General features: G+C 43.6%; 1 protein-coding gene across 6 annotated transcripts in view; it reads right to left on the bottom strand.

The window, feature by feature from the left end:
* Positions 1-354: 354 nt before the first annotated feature.
* Positions 355-16573, bottom strand: part of LOC138538698 (putative ferric-chelate reductase 1) — a 495175-nt gene continuing 478956 nt past the window's right edge. For all 6 annotated transcript variants that reach the window (XM_069641552.1, XM_069641548.1, XM_069641551.1 and 3 more), the window contains one exon: positions 355-5917. In XM_069641552.1, the coding sequence (XP_069497653.1) occupies positions 5849-5917 (69 nt within the window). In that variant the 3' untranslated portion in view covers positions 355-5848. The remainder of the gene's footprint in view (positions 5918-16573) is intronic.

Genomic DNA, 16573 nt, shown 5'->3' with positions numbered 1-16573 from the left:
TGTTCTCTTGCATCTTCTGACCAGGCTTGTAGGCAGTTCAGGATTTGGGTGCTTCGAAAAATAAAATGAATAACAAATCAATCATTATCCATTCTTCTCCACTCGCAAGCTTATTTTTTCCAGCGATGGTGCATACTTGCTTCAATTTTCTCCAGAGGTGTTCTTTTCTGGCGTAAACTGCCCGACTTGCGCTTCATTGTGTGGGGAAAACCTTTGAGAAGCTGCAAACGTTTACTGGGGGGTGCCTGGTTACATCACACTGAACGGCTGTGGGTGACTTACTGGAACCAAAAATACCCAACAAAAACCGTTGCTGTCTGATATGAAAGAACGCAAAAAAAAGGGACAGACACATTATATAGGGATTACGTTTTATTCATGTCCTAATCAGAAAAAGTACCTCAGGCCTCCCATAAGAGATCTACAGCATGTGTAATTTCTTCATGCTATGAAATCAATTCAAATGAAGTGTACGTTTTTACTAGGCTTGTTGTGTACACAAGATGCTAGTGTAAGTTTATGAAGAACAATGGGGCTGATTTGTAAAATGTTAAAACATTTTTGTAAATCAAGCCCATTGTGTTTTAATAGTGAGATGCTCATCAAGAAAAGTGCCATCTAAAGAAAAGAACATGTATGTATTGAACGGTAGGTCTACACACAGAGCCATTGAACCGGATTCATACAGCTTTTTGAGTGAGCACATGTACATCTGAGCTTGTAAAGAAAGCCCCTTGGCATAGAGCAAATTGTTACTTATTCAAGGAGTGAAGATACATGTACTGGGTGTGCACGCGCAGGTTGCAGCGTGCGTGTTGAACCCACGCAGAATGAGCTATGCAGCAGGATAGACCGAGAGGGGAGGATCCTCCAATGAAGCACAGTTTGCATATGAAAAATCGGGTTGTCTGGAAGAGTCACCTTGGATAGGCAGTTCAGTTGAGACCCATACCTGCAGGCCCACAAACAATGTGGTGATTTAGAAGTACTATGCAGTTCACTTGTTCTCTTGTCACAACTTTCCCTTGCATCTGCAGAGACCTCTGTTTTCCCAAAACATTGATAAACAAGCATAGTCAATGCCAACTGTTTGGGCTTTGTGTAGGCATGGGAAAGGCACCCGGAAGGCACTGCCGTTCGGGTATTAATTGGCCATTGATAGTTGCAGGTGCAAAATAGTGCGAGTACCTGGTCATCTAATAGCAATGCTTGGCAAATGCCTAGAAAATACACACAAGCCAAAACTGTTGGCTTTGCCAATGCTTGTTTTAAGAAGGACTCCAGTGAAGGACACGCATAGTGCTTATAAATCAAGTGGCTGAAGGCAGACCTAGTTAATGCATGTTTTATTACACCAGTAGGGCTGTCATTAACTCTCAAAAGACTGCTTTGAAAAAGCACTGGCAGACACTTAAGCGAGCAAAGCTTGATAGTAAGACTTGATTAAATCGAGCTCAGAGTTCCCATGCGGATGTGATTTGGGAGGCGAAGGAACTGGGTGGCAACGGCCATAGGGATTAGTATGGCCATGGGCAATTAATGGGTGGGCACATAACCAAACAACACCTACAAACGGAGTGCCCCTGCTCATATACCATTTCTCCCTGTCTGTACTCTAAGGAAAATGTTTCGGCTTGCTGCAAGCACCACCTAATAGCCCACATTAAAACGCTGAGTGTCACTTGCCCTACCACCTGACACCACTTTGATCATTGCATTTGGGACTCCATGTTTTCACATTTCATTCTCCCATGAACAAGTCCCAGCGAAGTACTTGCTCTTCTTTATGAGTCAATGCTAGTTCATGTGCAAAGTACAACACGCAAAATGTGCATCCTCCAATCATGGAATTCTTTGTGAATCACAACATATGCACAATCTTCATCCAGGCCAGTAGGTTTCTATCCTCTGCTTCAAAACACTGCATGCTTTAGACACCAGCCTGTATTTTCATTCTGGTGTTAAGCCATCGGAGTCCCATGGAATCTGTCTGACTTTCACACTTGGAATATAAATCAGTTCCATGGCTAAGGCATGCGTTAATTGGGTGAGGCATGAACACTTTTTCTGAAATGTAGAGACACAAGAATAGTTAAAACCTTTAACCCAGGTGTGTTTGTTTTGTACCCCATTTCAGAAATGATCAATGTTGCTTGGGTACAACGTCCTTTCATCGTGGGATGAAAGGACGCTGGGTTTTTCTTCGTTATTTCGCCGTGAAAACTCATCGAATTTGTAGGGGGGTTAAAAACATATAGATGGGGTGTGGGTATTCGGGAATAGTGAAATATTTCAAGGGGATTGGGGTCGGATGGGCCCAAAAATACAAAAAATAAACAAGTTTTCTCGTTGAAATATCCACAGAGAAAACCCCATCGTTGTTTCATCCCACGATGAAATGACATGGAACAGTTGCATGGAAGGGACCTTTTTGCATGTAAATTCAAATGGATCCCGTCGCTTGCGTGCAATATGCCCTTTTAGTAATATTTCTCCCAATGTCTTTTTGGTGAGTTATTTACCCCCGCCCCTCTTCCCCCAGACAAGGTTCATACTCCGGGCCACCATAGAACAACGCCCAAGATTATAAGAACATTACAAATAAGTCATTTGGAATTAAATGAAACATGTAGCAGCAGGTCCTTCACCGCACATAATTCATCAATATTTGGACACATTAACTTTTGAAAAATTCCACCAACAGAGACCTGTCGCATATGTAACTTGTTTGTTAGTGCAGACATGCAACACCCAACCAGCCTTCTCCCAACTCAGCACCTGCTGAAAAAGCAATCATTCAGAAGTTCTATCAATCTAAGCCCACTGTTACATAGACATTACTGGTGACACCAATTAAAAACAACATTTGATCAAAAACCACATTCTGCTGAAATGGTCTGTGCATGCAAGGATGGATCTGCCATGTTCTGCCCATATTCCCCAAAGAAGAGGGATGTGGCAAGGATGGGTCTGCCATGTTCTGCACATATTCCCCCATGGATCGAAGAGGGATTTGGCAAGGATGGGTCTGCCATGTTCTGCACATATTCCCCCATGGATTCAAGAGGTATTTGGCAAGGATGACTCTGCCATGGTCTGCACATATTCCCCCCGGATTGAAGAGTGGTTTGGTAAGGAAGGGTCTGCAATGTTCTGCACATATTCCCCTAAGAAGAGGAATTTGGCAAGGATGGGTCTGCCATGTTTTGCACATAGTCTCACATGAATTGAAGGGGGATTTGGCGAGGATGAATCTGCCATGTTCTGCCCATATTCCCCAACAAAGAGGGATGTGGCAAGGAAGGGTCTGCCATGTTCTGCACATATTCCCCCAAGAAGAGGAATTTGGCAAGGATGGGTCTGCCATGTTCTGCACATATTCCCCCATGGATTGAAGAGGGATTTGGCAAGGATGGGTCTGCCATGTTCTGCACATATTCCCCCATGGATTGAAGAGGGATTTGGCAAGGATGGGTCTGCCATGTTCTGCACATATTGCCCCATGGATTGAAGAGGGATTTGGCAAGGATGGGTCTGCCATGTTCTGCACATATTCCCCCACGGATTGAAGGGGGATTTAGCAAGGATGGGTCTGCCATGTTCTGCACATAGTCCCCCATGGATTCAAGAGGTATTTGGCAAGGATGACTCTGCCATGGTCTGCACATATTTCCACGGGATTGAAGAGTGATTTGGTAAGGAAGGGTCTGCAATGTTCTGCACATATTCCCCTAAGAAGAGGAATTTGGCAAGGATGGGTCTGCCATGTTTTGCACATAGTCCCACATGGATTGAAGAGGGATTTGGCGAGGATGGATCTGCCATGTTCTGCCCATATTCCCCAACAAAGAGGGATGTGGCAAGGAAGGGTCTGCCATGTTCTGCACATATTCCCCCAAGAAGAGGAATTTGGCAAGGATGGGTCTGCCATGTTCTGCACATATTCCCCCATGGATTGAAGGGGGATATAGCAAGGATGGGTTTGCCATGTTCTGCACATATTCCCCCACGGATTCAAGAGGGATTTGGCAAGGATGGCTGTGCCATGGTCTGCACATATTCCCCCCGGATTGAAGAGTGATTTGGCAAGAAAGTGTCTGCAATGTTCTGCACATATTCCCCTAAGAAGAGGAATTTGGCAAGGATGGGTCTGCCATGTTTTGCACATAGTCCCACATGGATTGAAGAGGGATTTGGCAAGGATGGATCTGCCATGTTCTGCCCATATTCCCCAAAGAAGAGGGATGTGGCAAGGATGGGTCTGCCATGTTCTGCACATATTCCCCCATGGATCGAAGAGGGATTTAGCAAGGCTAGGTCCGCCATGTTCTGAACATATTCCCCCATGGATTGAAGAGGGATTTAGCCAGGCTAGGTCTGCCATGTTCTGAACATATTCCCCCATGGATTGAAGAGGGATTTGGTAAGGCTAGGTCTGCCATGTTCTGAACATATTCCCCCATGGATCGAAGAGGGATTTAGCAAGGCTAGGTCCGCCATGTTCTGAACATATTCCCCCATGGATTGAAGAGGGATTTAGCCAGGCTAGGTCTGCCATGTTCTGAACATATTCCCCCATGGATTGAAGAGGGATTTGGTAAGGCTAGGTCTGCCATGTTCTGAACATATTCCCCCATGGATTGAAGGAGGGATTTGGCAAGGCTAGGTCTGCCATGTTCTGCACACATTCCCCCACGGATTGAAAAGGGATTTGGCAAGGATGGGTCTGCAATGTTCTGCACATATTCCCCCATGGATTGAAGAGGGATTTGGCTAGGATGAGTCTCCCACGTTCTGTACATTTTCCCCCATGGATTGAAGATGGATTTAGCAAGGATGGGACTGCCATGTTCTGCACATATTCCCCCATGGATTGAAGTGGGATTTGGCAAGGCTAGGTCTGCCATGTTCTGAACATATTCCCCCATGGATTGAAGAGGGATTTGGCAAGGCTAGGTATGCCATGTTTTGCTCATAGTCCCACATGGCTTGAAGAGGGATTTGGCAAGGATGGGTCTGCCATGTTCTGCACATATTCCTCCATAGATCGAAGAGGGATTTAGCGAGGCTAGGTCCGCCATGTTCTGAACATATTCCCCCATGGATTGAAGAGGGATTTAGCAAGGCTAGGTCTGCCATGTTCTGAACATATTCCCCCATGGATTGAAGAGGGATTTGGTAAGGCTAGGTCTGCCATGTTCTGAACATATTCCCCCATGGATTGAAGAGGGATTTGGCAAGGCTAGGTCTGCCATGTTCTGCACACATTCCCCCACGGATTGAAAAGGGATTTGGCAAGGATGGGTCTGCAATGTTCTGCACATATTCCCCCATGGATTGAAGAGGGATTTGGCTAGGATGAGTCTGCCACGCTCTGTACATTTTCCCCCATGGATTGAAGATGGATTTAGGAAGGATGGGACTGCCATGTTCTGCACATATTCCCCCATGGATTGAAGTGGGATTTGGCAAGGCTAGGTCTGCCATGTTCTGAACATATTCCCTCATGGATTGAAGAGATTTGGCAAGGCTGGGTCTGCCATGTTCTGCCCATATTGCCCCAAGAAGAGGGATGTGGCAAGGATGGGTCTGCCATGTTCTGAACATATTCCCCCATGGATTGAGAGGGATTTGGAAAAGGTGGTCTTGCATTTGAAGGAGGTTTTGGCAGGGTTTGAGGTATAAAGTTGAAACATTTTCAGGAAGTCTATCATTTTGTTAAAATGCAAATACAGCACAAAAATTAAAATTTTGACAAAAATGGTTCCTTGTTCTATGTTCAGGGGAGTAGTATGTAAAAACATGCATTTTTGTTGGACTCATGTGGAATTCAGAACTGCCTCAAAGATCAAAATCCCCGGAGAAGGACGGTGAGTAGCAACAGGACGCATGAGTAGAGAAGACTGTCTGCAGAAGCCTAGAAAAGGAAGAGAGAGAAAACATTATTCATAATTTTAGTCGCCGGAGCATTAACCTCACTATCGTAAGAAGTGGGGAAATAAGTGCACATGTATCCGGACACCCCTTTTCTCTTTGTCTGGGTGCTTAATATACTAGTCCACATGCAGGGACGTTTTAAGGCTCTCAGCCTTCTGTGCCACCTCTGATGAGTACATCCAATCAGTGTCCAGCAAAGCACTTTCGGACATTTGGAAGAGCGCAAAACATGTAAAAACTTCAAAAATAGGAGCCAGGAAGTCAAAGAAGTCCATAGACTGCACTGTGTTTAAAATAGGACTTGCACTTGTGGAGCCTCGGCCGCATTTCTAAACATTTTGATAGTAGTTCAGTTTCCCTTGAACATCTGCCAGGATCCCTCCCTACAGTCCCTGAGGCCAGATTGTCATTTTGTATAAATACCAATTGCTGCTTTGCCTCCTTCCATTTTGTTCTTACGGTTGGGGGAAAAAAGAAGGCTGGGGAATACTACAAGTCTTCTTACCCAACTATTAACTTACATTTTTCCCCCATCAACGTCATTTACTCACATTTTAATCATGCAACTATTTTAACTTATAAAACTATTTTAATGCCTACTACATGTTAGATTCTGAGATGAACGCTCCACACCCCTGCCCCCCCCATCCCCACCAGAGATCTGGAATTTCGAGAGTAGTGTTTGACCCGGATGCTCTTCAGGTGTTTGAGGAAAGTCAGTGGGGGGGAGGGGGAGAGGGATAGGGATAGGGAGTCTAGAAACGCTGATCAATGGACCTCAAATGCTGCGCGCTGCCTCCTGCAGGAATTTTTGTGAAATGAACATAGATACTGATTTTTGTGCCAAAGCAGTTGATGGTGTTTTACATGCAATTTCTACGGTCTGAGAAAACGAATGCCATTCTTATGTAACTCAGTTTAACTTCAATTAAAATAAAAAATAGTAGTCACCACAAAAAGAAGCATCCACATTTCAATCGCAAAAACTTAACCTTTACACTGTGTGACCAGCCAATAAAAACATGAAACGAGTAATGTCAACACAGGCTGACAATAAATAAACTCGTGAAAGGTACACTCCTATTACTGAGAGGATTTCGATAGAAAAGCAGCGAAGTCATGCATATCAAATGGTAGGAGAAAGCTTAGCAACCGAAAGCTGCTCGGGAATTTCCAGCTGTGCACACATCCTTGTTTTTACAGAAAGAGTCAGGACGGAGAGTCTGCCGTCATTTCACAAACGTGTATATGGGCGAGACTCCTTTCCTCTATCAGCCTTTGCTAGTCGGCTTTCTTTACTCGGTGTCAGAAAAAGAGCCCGAATGTCACTTCACTTGTGCTTTGAAGGGTCACTAAGTCCAAACTCATTATTAGCCAAACCTATTTTGCAGTTAGGAACTAATGCAATATAACAGAGAGCCCCTTCTGGAAAATTGTGGCTATATTTCTGATGTGGTATAAATAGGAATATTCCATATTCGGCGACCTTCATTTGGGCATCAATGCAGCCAACAACCTTCCTTCCATCATTCGTTGTGTGGAAGACATCATTAGTCATAAAATGACCAGAAAAAGAGCATCCTCGCTATGTTAGGCTATTCAAGCCACCAGTGGCTAACTGCTGTGGGTACTGAATAAGGGATGGTAAGACCAACTGGTTGGCTGCATTCTACCAAATTGCCTTCTGTGTGATGGTATGGTGAAGTCATTTGGCAGCATGTATGTGTCATCATCCTTGCAGCAGGAACAACAGTCGTCAAGTGTAGACATGAAGGCAGAACGTATGATATCCTCCTCGGGCACTTTCATTTTCTGCCACGTCATCCATATCCGACGCTGCCACCTGCTCATCCTCCATAGCACGATCTCCTACTGTCCATCGCGCACCTCTCAATTCACGTAATCTATGACCAGGAATATTCATCTGCAGGCGCACAATGTAATACTACCACCAGAAATGCTGTTTGCGACTGGCCAGGTCAGGACGGGACGGGGCCCATCAGTTACCCAAATGGAGGCAAACACAGTGCTGCCTGGGACTAAAGTAATCCAAATGATGCGCTTTTTTTAGTCTAATAAAAAATGGTGAGGTGGGGGGTGGGTTGGAATGGGGGAACCCCCATTAAAAATGATAAATGCATTGAAAACGGCCGCCGTGTGAACACACCGCAGGTAAATGGACACGTTGAAAATACCCACGATCAAAACAGGGAGAAACCAACATTATATATGAGAATCATTCTAAGAAGTATGTTAGTTAAGTCAAAAGACTCCCATCCGGATAAATATACATCCATTAGATGAAATGTTTTTAATGTATAAAATAATTTGGTACATAATTCATAGATTAAATAATTGTATGAGCTAGTGTGCGAATGTGATACAAATGTGTGCGCATCTGTAGAATTGTGGGTTGGTCTTTAATCTTTTACGTGTATATATGAAGGAATTGTATTATTTGTAATATTATATGAACAACTAATTAATAACAGACCATATTTTTGTACAGTACTTTTATACAATAGGTGGCGTTAATGCATTTTTGACAAAGATGGACTTAAGATGAATATGAAAGTTGAGGGCAACCGTTGCTTTAAGTACTATTATATCTACCCTGGCTCTCGCCTGAGGTCTATATACAACAAATTGATGCGAATATGATATTCTAAATGGGCCTAATGGGAACTGGCTATGATGTACTAACAGAGCAAAATTGATTCCTGCGATGAGGTTTTACCTGGCAATAATGTAATCTGTCCTGATGTGCTGAGTGGACTGTGATGAAGTTGCCTCTGGCATCAACAAGAATGAGGAATCAGGAGTCTTCCTTCACTGGCCACGGTCATGTGATATGATCTTGACAAGAAAGATGAGGGACAAAGGGCGAAGTACAAATTGGTGTCAGGGATCACCCCCATTTCCCCCATTGGATCAGCGTTCCTCGCGACATATGCTGGAGGTTGCCATGGCACCTTGGACAACGTGACCTTTGGGGGACTACAACCCCCATCAGGCCACGCATCATAAATGCCTCCATGACGTATGTCAATCTGCCAGCTCCCTGTTCCTCGCAGAGAGGCCAACTGCATGGTGTTCACAAAGAAGCCCAGCGAGACGACTCCAGTGCTCCTTAACTGATTGTTTCTTCCTTGTGGACCTCAGACTGTGTATCATCTTTCCTCTTGGATTTGTTCTGTACCGATCTTGCCTGCTCATGTACCAAACCCTGCTTGTACTCTGGACTGCCTGTTTCTTGGATTTCCTTTCTTTTCCCTGGACACAGTGTTTCTATGCATTACTTTTGTTTTTGGGGTATTTCCTTATTTTTTTTACTTCTTTGGTGGAATTGCATCTAAACACTGTGGGTTTGTGTTATAGTCGGCGGGTCAGCACTTTTGATCGTCCGCTCTGGCTGGCCAGCTTGTTCCTTGTAGTGAACTGTGCCCTCATGCCGTATGGGCTAGAGCCATTCCCATTTTCCTTTTCTTGCATCATTTGCTTCTCTGGACCTGCCACTTCAGATCCTGTTCGTTAGACGCTAGGATCCTGCTCTCGAATCCATCTTGCAAGGTATAACCAGGATGACTTTGGGGAGAGGGTGCACTCTGGTTTTCTTTGTACTCACAATTTCTTCTTTTCTGTTTCAGATACCCAATGACAGCACAGGCTATGCTCGCCTGCCTTTTTGTCAGAATGATTGGCCCCTGCGCTGTTTGCTATCTAGAGGGTCTGAAATGTCAGGGTAAAAGACCTACTTCTTGGAGCCCCCGCTCAAGGGATACTACTATCCTTGGCCATAGACCTTGAAAGTTGGAGCCTAGATGGAGCTTGCCAGTAGAAGAGCCAAGGAACGGTATGGAGTGTCTAGAAAGGCACATTGTGCAGCAGAGAGACAACTCATGAGACAGGGAGCCTGAAAGCAGAAGCAAGGTTTAGACATGCATAAGAGCCACATGGCAGAAGAGAACAATGCCAAAAGTGGATGGAATCAGAGACACAGAAGGATCTCCAGAAACAGCAACCAGAACTTCCAGAGTGATTGCTGACTGGGAAGTCTGGTCAAGTAAACCAACAGGCAGACAGAGATGTTGTCAGAATGAAAGCTGGAGATAGTTTAGTGGTCACTCACCATTGTGTAGAACTACCGAGGAGGGGGCTATAACAGAGGAGAATTTCTAAGGCAAAATCCATTAAAACAATTCTAGAATGTGGCTCAAAGGCAAAACTCTGCACACTGTAAATATCATGCTGACAATTGAAAAATTGATTTAAAGGGTAAGGAGAGGAAACTTTGTTTCCATTTTGACAGTTCTATTTGTATTTTAAGACATTTGTAAAGTGCAGCATTCGCCCAACGACATCTTGGCACTGAAGTAAATGGTAAGAACTCTCAAGACACAGGAATTAGAACAGCTAGGTTTTTAGAGACCGCCTGAAAGGCAAATGGTCCCACGTGGAGCCAAACAGCAAAGGAAGGAAGTTCCAGAGTAGGGCAGCCAGAAAACGCCTGGCCACATACACGCGCAGGCTTAACATGCAGAACTAGGTCTAGACAAGCTCGCACTGAGGGCAGTGCCCAAGCCAGGATGTAGAAGCATAATTTCAGCTGTTAATACTCTGATCCTAAGCCATGAAAAGCGCTATGCACCAAAGGGATTTTAACTAATGCCCTTAGCCACAGGAAGCCAATGTAGGTAGCAGAGTACAAGGGTAATATGGGCAAAGCAAGGAGCTGAAACAGCCACTCTGGTCACAGAGTTTTGCAACACCTGACGACGGTGTATGAGGTAGGCCGGTTGCCCCAAGAAACAAACACTGCAATAATTCAATGCAGATCGTGCAAGAGAGGCAAACACTGGGGCCCTGAAATGATCAAATATAAAAGGAAGGAATTTGTGGAGAATTTTCAGCTGAATGTTACCTTTCTGACACAAAGCACTAATCTGATTTTCAGCTGAAAGAGTGGCAGAGATTTTTACCCACATATCTGTCACTACCGACACAGGAGTAGGACAGTAGCCAAAAGAAGATGGCCAGAAAAAGGGGTCCAGAGAGCTGCAACATAAGCAGGGCCCACCACTAGAACCTCGTTCTTGTCACCATTCAGTATGAGACAATTCTTTCCCATCCACTCTCCAACAGCCACCAAACAGTCCTTTAATCTGGACACAGTCTCATTCAGTGAGAGGTCCAGGTGCACACTGATTTGTATATATGTGAGTTTATTTATTTATTACATTTATATAGCGCACCTACCCCTCCGGCATCCGGGCGCTTGTGCTTACGAAAGGGGTTACATTGCATACTTAGTTACATTTACATTTGCAGTGGATGTGCAGGATATACAAACATGCATTACGACAGTTGGAATGTACATCACATCACAAACACACAGAGTATGAGCATAGTCTTAGGGAGGTATCTTATGCTCAATGATAAGTGTCAGGTTTAATTCTAAATGTCTTGGTTGAAGAGCCTAGTTTTGAGTTTTTTACGGAAGGACCATAGTGAAGGGTCTGTCCTTAGCTCCAGGGGCACATCATTCCAGTAATTAGCTGCAATAACAGGGAAACTGGAACCTCCTGCTTTTTGTCGTTTGAATCTTTGGGTAGTCAGTTGGCCTACCTAAGCAGAGTGGGTTGGTCTGGTGGATTGAGCTCTATAGAATTGATTAAACAGGTAGAGTGGGGCAGTGTTGGATAGACATTTGTGTGTTAATGATAGTATTTTAAATTTGATGCAGTCTTTCACTGGGAGCCAGTGAATATTTCTTCTGGTTGAAGTGATATGGTCTGTTTTGGGGATATTGAGTGCTGCTCTAATTGCTGTATTATGAAATGTCTGGAGTTTGATGTTTTTCGCAGTGGATCCTGTGAAAATGACATTCCAGTCATCAATGCTGGAAAGAATAAGTGCTCTAGCCAATGTGATACAGTTTTCCGTAGTTAAAGTCAGTGATGAGTTTGGCAGTGTAAACTGAGGCTGATATGATGGCATTAAATTATCTGGTTAGAAAGAGTGACGAGTCCAGGTACACCCCTAGTGTTTTGACTTCTTTAGCTACCATGATATTGTTGCTGTCAATGTCAAAGTATTTGTAAGAAGATGAGAGGTTCTTAAAGGAATGGTTCACCTAAAAATTTTATTTCCAAAAAAGATAGGCAATATTAAAAAAAATATACTTTCACTTTTTTTTTTAATTCCCATGTAAAATTTTGAGCTATTCAAACTCAAAATTTGCAAAAGCAAGCCCATGGGCGCATCCATTTTGTGAAATGGATGCCCGCCTGTGCTGGCTTTTGCGGCACTATTGAAGAAAAAGCCAGCCAGCTGTAGTAAACAAAAGCTACCACTGGGTGGCTTTTCCTTCATTGGTGCTGTACGCGGAGGACGGGGACCGGAGACTACAGGCAGTAAAACTGCAGCTGCATCTCGGTAAGTGCTATTTTTCTTTTATAAATATAAACACTAGCTGCGTTTTTTTTCTAAGTTTTCTGGGCTGGAGGAGCCCAAACACTTAGAAATAAAACCGCAGCTTTAAAAACGTGGTATTTATGTTTGCGGTAGCTTTTGAAGCGACCACAAACATAAATACAACGTTATTGTGTTTGAAAACGCTGTGGTTTGTCTTTCCCAGTTTCTGAGGCTCCTCCGGCTCAGAGGAGCCTGAGAAACTCGGAAAGAAAAACCGCAGCGTTTTCAAACACAACCGTGTGTGTTTCTGCCTGCCGTGGCGGTCACTTTGGGTCTTTCCAAACGCAATAACGTTGTATTTATGTTTGCGGTCGCTTCAAAAGCTACCGCAAACATAAATACAACGTTATTGTTTTTGAAAACGCTGCGGTTTGTCTTTCCCAGTTTCTCAGGCTCCTCTGGCTCGGAGGAGCCTGAGAAACTCGGAAAGAAAAACCGCAGCGTTTTCAAACACAACCGTGTGTGTTTCTGCCTGCCGTGGCGGTCACTTTGGGTCTCCGGTGCTCCCCAAGGCCGTTCTTGCCTGTGAGTGCAAAGCAACACAGTATTTGTGGAGCGTAGGGTACGTTTAGGCTCATGTAGGGTAATGCAAGCCTTCAGATAGGCTGGAGCCTTACCAAAGAGGCATTTATGCACATGCACAGCTATCTTCAAAGGGATCCCAGCATGGACAGGGAGCCAGTGTAGTGGTTGCCTGGCAGCTGAGATGTGATCTCATCATGGAATTCCTTTTAAAATGCAGACAGCATCATTCTGAAGGGTCTGAAGTTGTTGCAGGCATTTTTTTTTTTGCCCCGATCAGCAAGGCATTACAATAGTCGAGGTGAGAGGATTACTGCTCGTGCAACAGACGAACATTTTGCCTCGGAAATAAAAGGTTTAATGTTCTTTGGAGGTCTAAGGTGATAATGAAAGTTTCTGGATATGTACCTAGACTGCGTCTCGGCGCTGAGTGACGAATCGAGAAAAACACCAAGAGTCTTGACTTTCCCGGCTACTGGAAAAGTACAATCTTTAATGCTAAAAGAGGAGTACTCCGTCCCTCATTTGTCTGTAGCCAGGGAGCTTCCAAACAACAATAGCTCAGTTTTGGCTCTGTTTAAACAGAACCAGTTTTCCGTCATCCAATGTTCAATGATCCCATACATGGAATTAAGGTTAATTGTGTCTACATCGTAATTCCTGCTGATTTCCAGGATCATCTGTGTAATTTGTAAAAAAAAAAAAAAACCCACCTCCCGAGTTTCTAAGAGATTACAAGTTAAAAAGAGTTGGTGAAACACAAGCCCCCTGAGGGACACCACAGAGAATATGGGTGGATTTAGAAGAAGCACTCTCCCAGCACAAAGGATTTTCTGTATGATAAAAAAAAGATTGAATCCAACTGGTGGGTCGGGAGGCACAATCCCCAGGTGTTTCAAAGAGTAAAGCAGACAATCATGGTCAAGTAGGTCAAAAGCCGCGGACAGATCGAGAAGGACCCCTTGCCCAAGAACCCTAGCATATTAGTCTGCAGATCTAATAGCGTTGTCTCTGTACTATGATCGGCTCTGAACCTTTGTTTGTTGTTAAGTATATAGGAAGCTTCTAAGAATGCCTGCAATTGGTTGTTTGCCATTTTATGCAGGACTTTCAGTAGAAAGTTTGAATTTGTGATAGTCTTACATTTTTTGCGTCTTTAGGATCTAGGCCCACTTTCTTCACCAAAGGAGTGATAGGCTACTGATTAATTCTGGGACAGAGTTAGGGTCAGAAGATGAGTTAACCAGTCTTGTGAGGAACAGACTGAAAATATTTTGTTGTCCCGCACTAGTTTGGCAGGGATGATATTTTCTAGACAGAACATACCTTGAAGCCAGAGTCGTATCAATTTCTCGGTTTGTTACATGTTTAAAGATACATTTAGGTTGTTCCTCATGGCTTTTTAATGGTGGAAGGCTAGTGTCTGGACATCAGAACCATTTTCTGATCAGGTTTGATTTTGCTGTGGGCCATCTTAAGTTTGCTAGAAAAAGCCTGCTAGACCTCATCACTGTCCTGGTTCATAGGATGGATAGGATGTAGCAGGGCTTTGGATTCTCTAGGAGTTTTAGAATCTCGAAGCGTTTCTTAAAGTTATTTTATGACCCAGATATTTCTTCATAGAAGACATTCTTTTTGGCTGTTATAATATTAAATGTGTAGGCTCACGCTAGTGACTTCCAATTAGCCTCGTTAGGGGTGGTTGGGTGTTTCAACCAGATTTGTTCAGCTCACCTTTTCTGTTTCTTCAACGTAGCAAGATCAGAAGTATACCATTTTTTGTGGTTAGTGTTTTCTCTCACCAGTTTCTTTTTAAACATGGCTATTTCATTCAGCATTCATATCAGAACATTATTATAAGTCGCCACTAGGAATTCTGGGGAGTCCGAGTTACAAGTGTTAGAAATAATGTCTTGACAGCAGCTTTGGAGCTGAGGAATTCTGATATTTTTAAAATTATGGCTATAAAAAACATTTTAACTAGATTGGGCGGTTTTTTGGGGATATTCTCTAATTCGATCGTGAAGATGATTATGCATTGGTCAGACAATTTGCACGGAACAGTGTTTTTTATTTCCATGTTCAAATTTCTCGAGATCACCGAATCCAGGCTGTTACCGGGGTTGGCAGTGCGTTCGTTGTTCTCAACCTTAACATTTATCTCATTGAACGCTTCTACCAAAGCAGTTGCTTCCTTGTCACTGGGGTTGTGACGCCATCAGTTCACGTCACCCACTAGTAAGGTGGAACAATTAGGGCCATTAGTTGTTTTTAACACCTGAATTAGGTCCTCATTAAAGTTAGGCATCTCTCCAGGAGGTGGGTGGATTATGATCAGGTTGAGACAGCTACATGGAGTGGGAGTAATTTTCAGGTGGAGGATCTCACAATTCTCACATTCACTAGGACTTTCAAAGAACTGAAATCTGCTACTCCGCCCCCATGAACCTGGGCAAGGATTTTAAAAATTATAAAATATCCCTCAGGAATTGCCATATCAATCATGGATCCACTTGCCTCTGTCAGCCATGTTTCGATGAGGCACATAATATCTAGAATCCGATGAATGAGAAGGTCATAAATGTCCAAAGCATGTTTACTAAGTGACCTAGTATTAAGCAAGACGATTTTGATATCTTAATCATCAAATTGTTATTACAATCAGAGGTTTGCCAGAAATCAGAATGGGGGATTGTTTATTTGTGAGAAATCAGACTGGGTGCTTGCTTTTTTGGTAAATTTGGTATTCATTTGAGGCTGCAAGCCTACATGTGTTGGCAGCTCAGGAGGTACTGAGTCTACATTTCATAAACCATTTGTGTCTGGGCGTCTATATTTTTTTGCAAATATGGACCCTGGATGTTCTTCCTGACTAGAGGTCAGGGTTTAATGCAGTTTTAGCACAAGTATTTGCAGGGGATTCAAGGGAAATATACATTTTCAACTTTAGATATTGGTTAGTAATGGCTAGCTGTGCCGCTTTTTGGGCGGCTATGATCAGACTTATTTCCTTTGGGTAACCCATGATGTAACGTGTGCATCCATCGGAACCTAGTGCAGCAGAAAACGAGTCCCATGAGGTGGTGTGCAAAGGTCAAAATGGTTCTGTGAGGCTAAGAAGCTTAGAGCTCAGGCGGGATGCACGATAAGCAAAAAAAAAGGTAACTATGGTGGTGACAACAATCCTAGTTACTCTAGCTGTATAGAAAGGAAAGACACAACCTGGCATTTACACTTACATAACATCTAACACTGAGTTTACTGCCTAGCAGCCAAAGCCGGCCAAGGACCGGCAAAAAACGGCTTGTTCATGGTATGCCGGCACTATTGCACCTGGTCATAGGACAAATAGGCAGCTGAGGCTGATGTGAACTGAAGTTTTTCTGCCCTGAAGCCGCTTTGCATTGCGGAATCACAGCAGTGTAATAATATCAATGCCGAGCCTCGGAAATCAACGTTGCTCAGGCAGGATCATACACACAACGCACTTTCAAATGAACAATGCAAAATAAGTCTCACACTTTAGTCATATATTCGCTATTCAAGTGAAATAAGAAATCACAATTGTAGCTGACTAAATTAAGTTTCTAATCTAGGTGATCCTGACTATTTCATACACAAAGCACAAAAGTGCTAGCTG

This window comes from Ambystoma mexicanum, chromosome 1q, assembly GCF_040938575.1.
Source record: "Ambystoma mexicanum isolate Mex_15411 chromosome 1q, UKY_AmexF1_1, whole genome shotgun sequence".
NCBI lineage: Eukaryota > Metazoa > Chordata > Amphibia > Caudata > Ambystomatidae > Ambystoma > Ambystoma mexicanum.
This window is presented reverse-complemented; position numbering and strand designations above follow the sequence as displayed.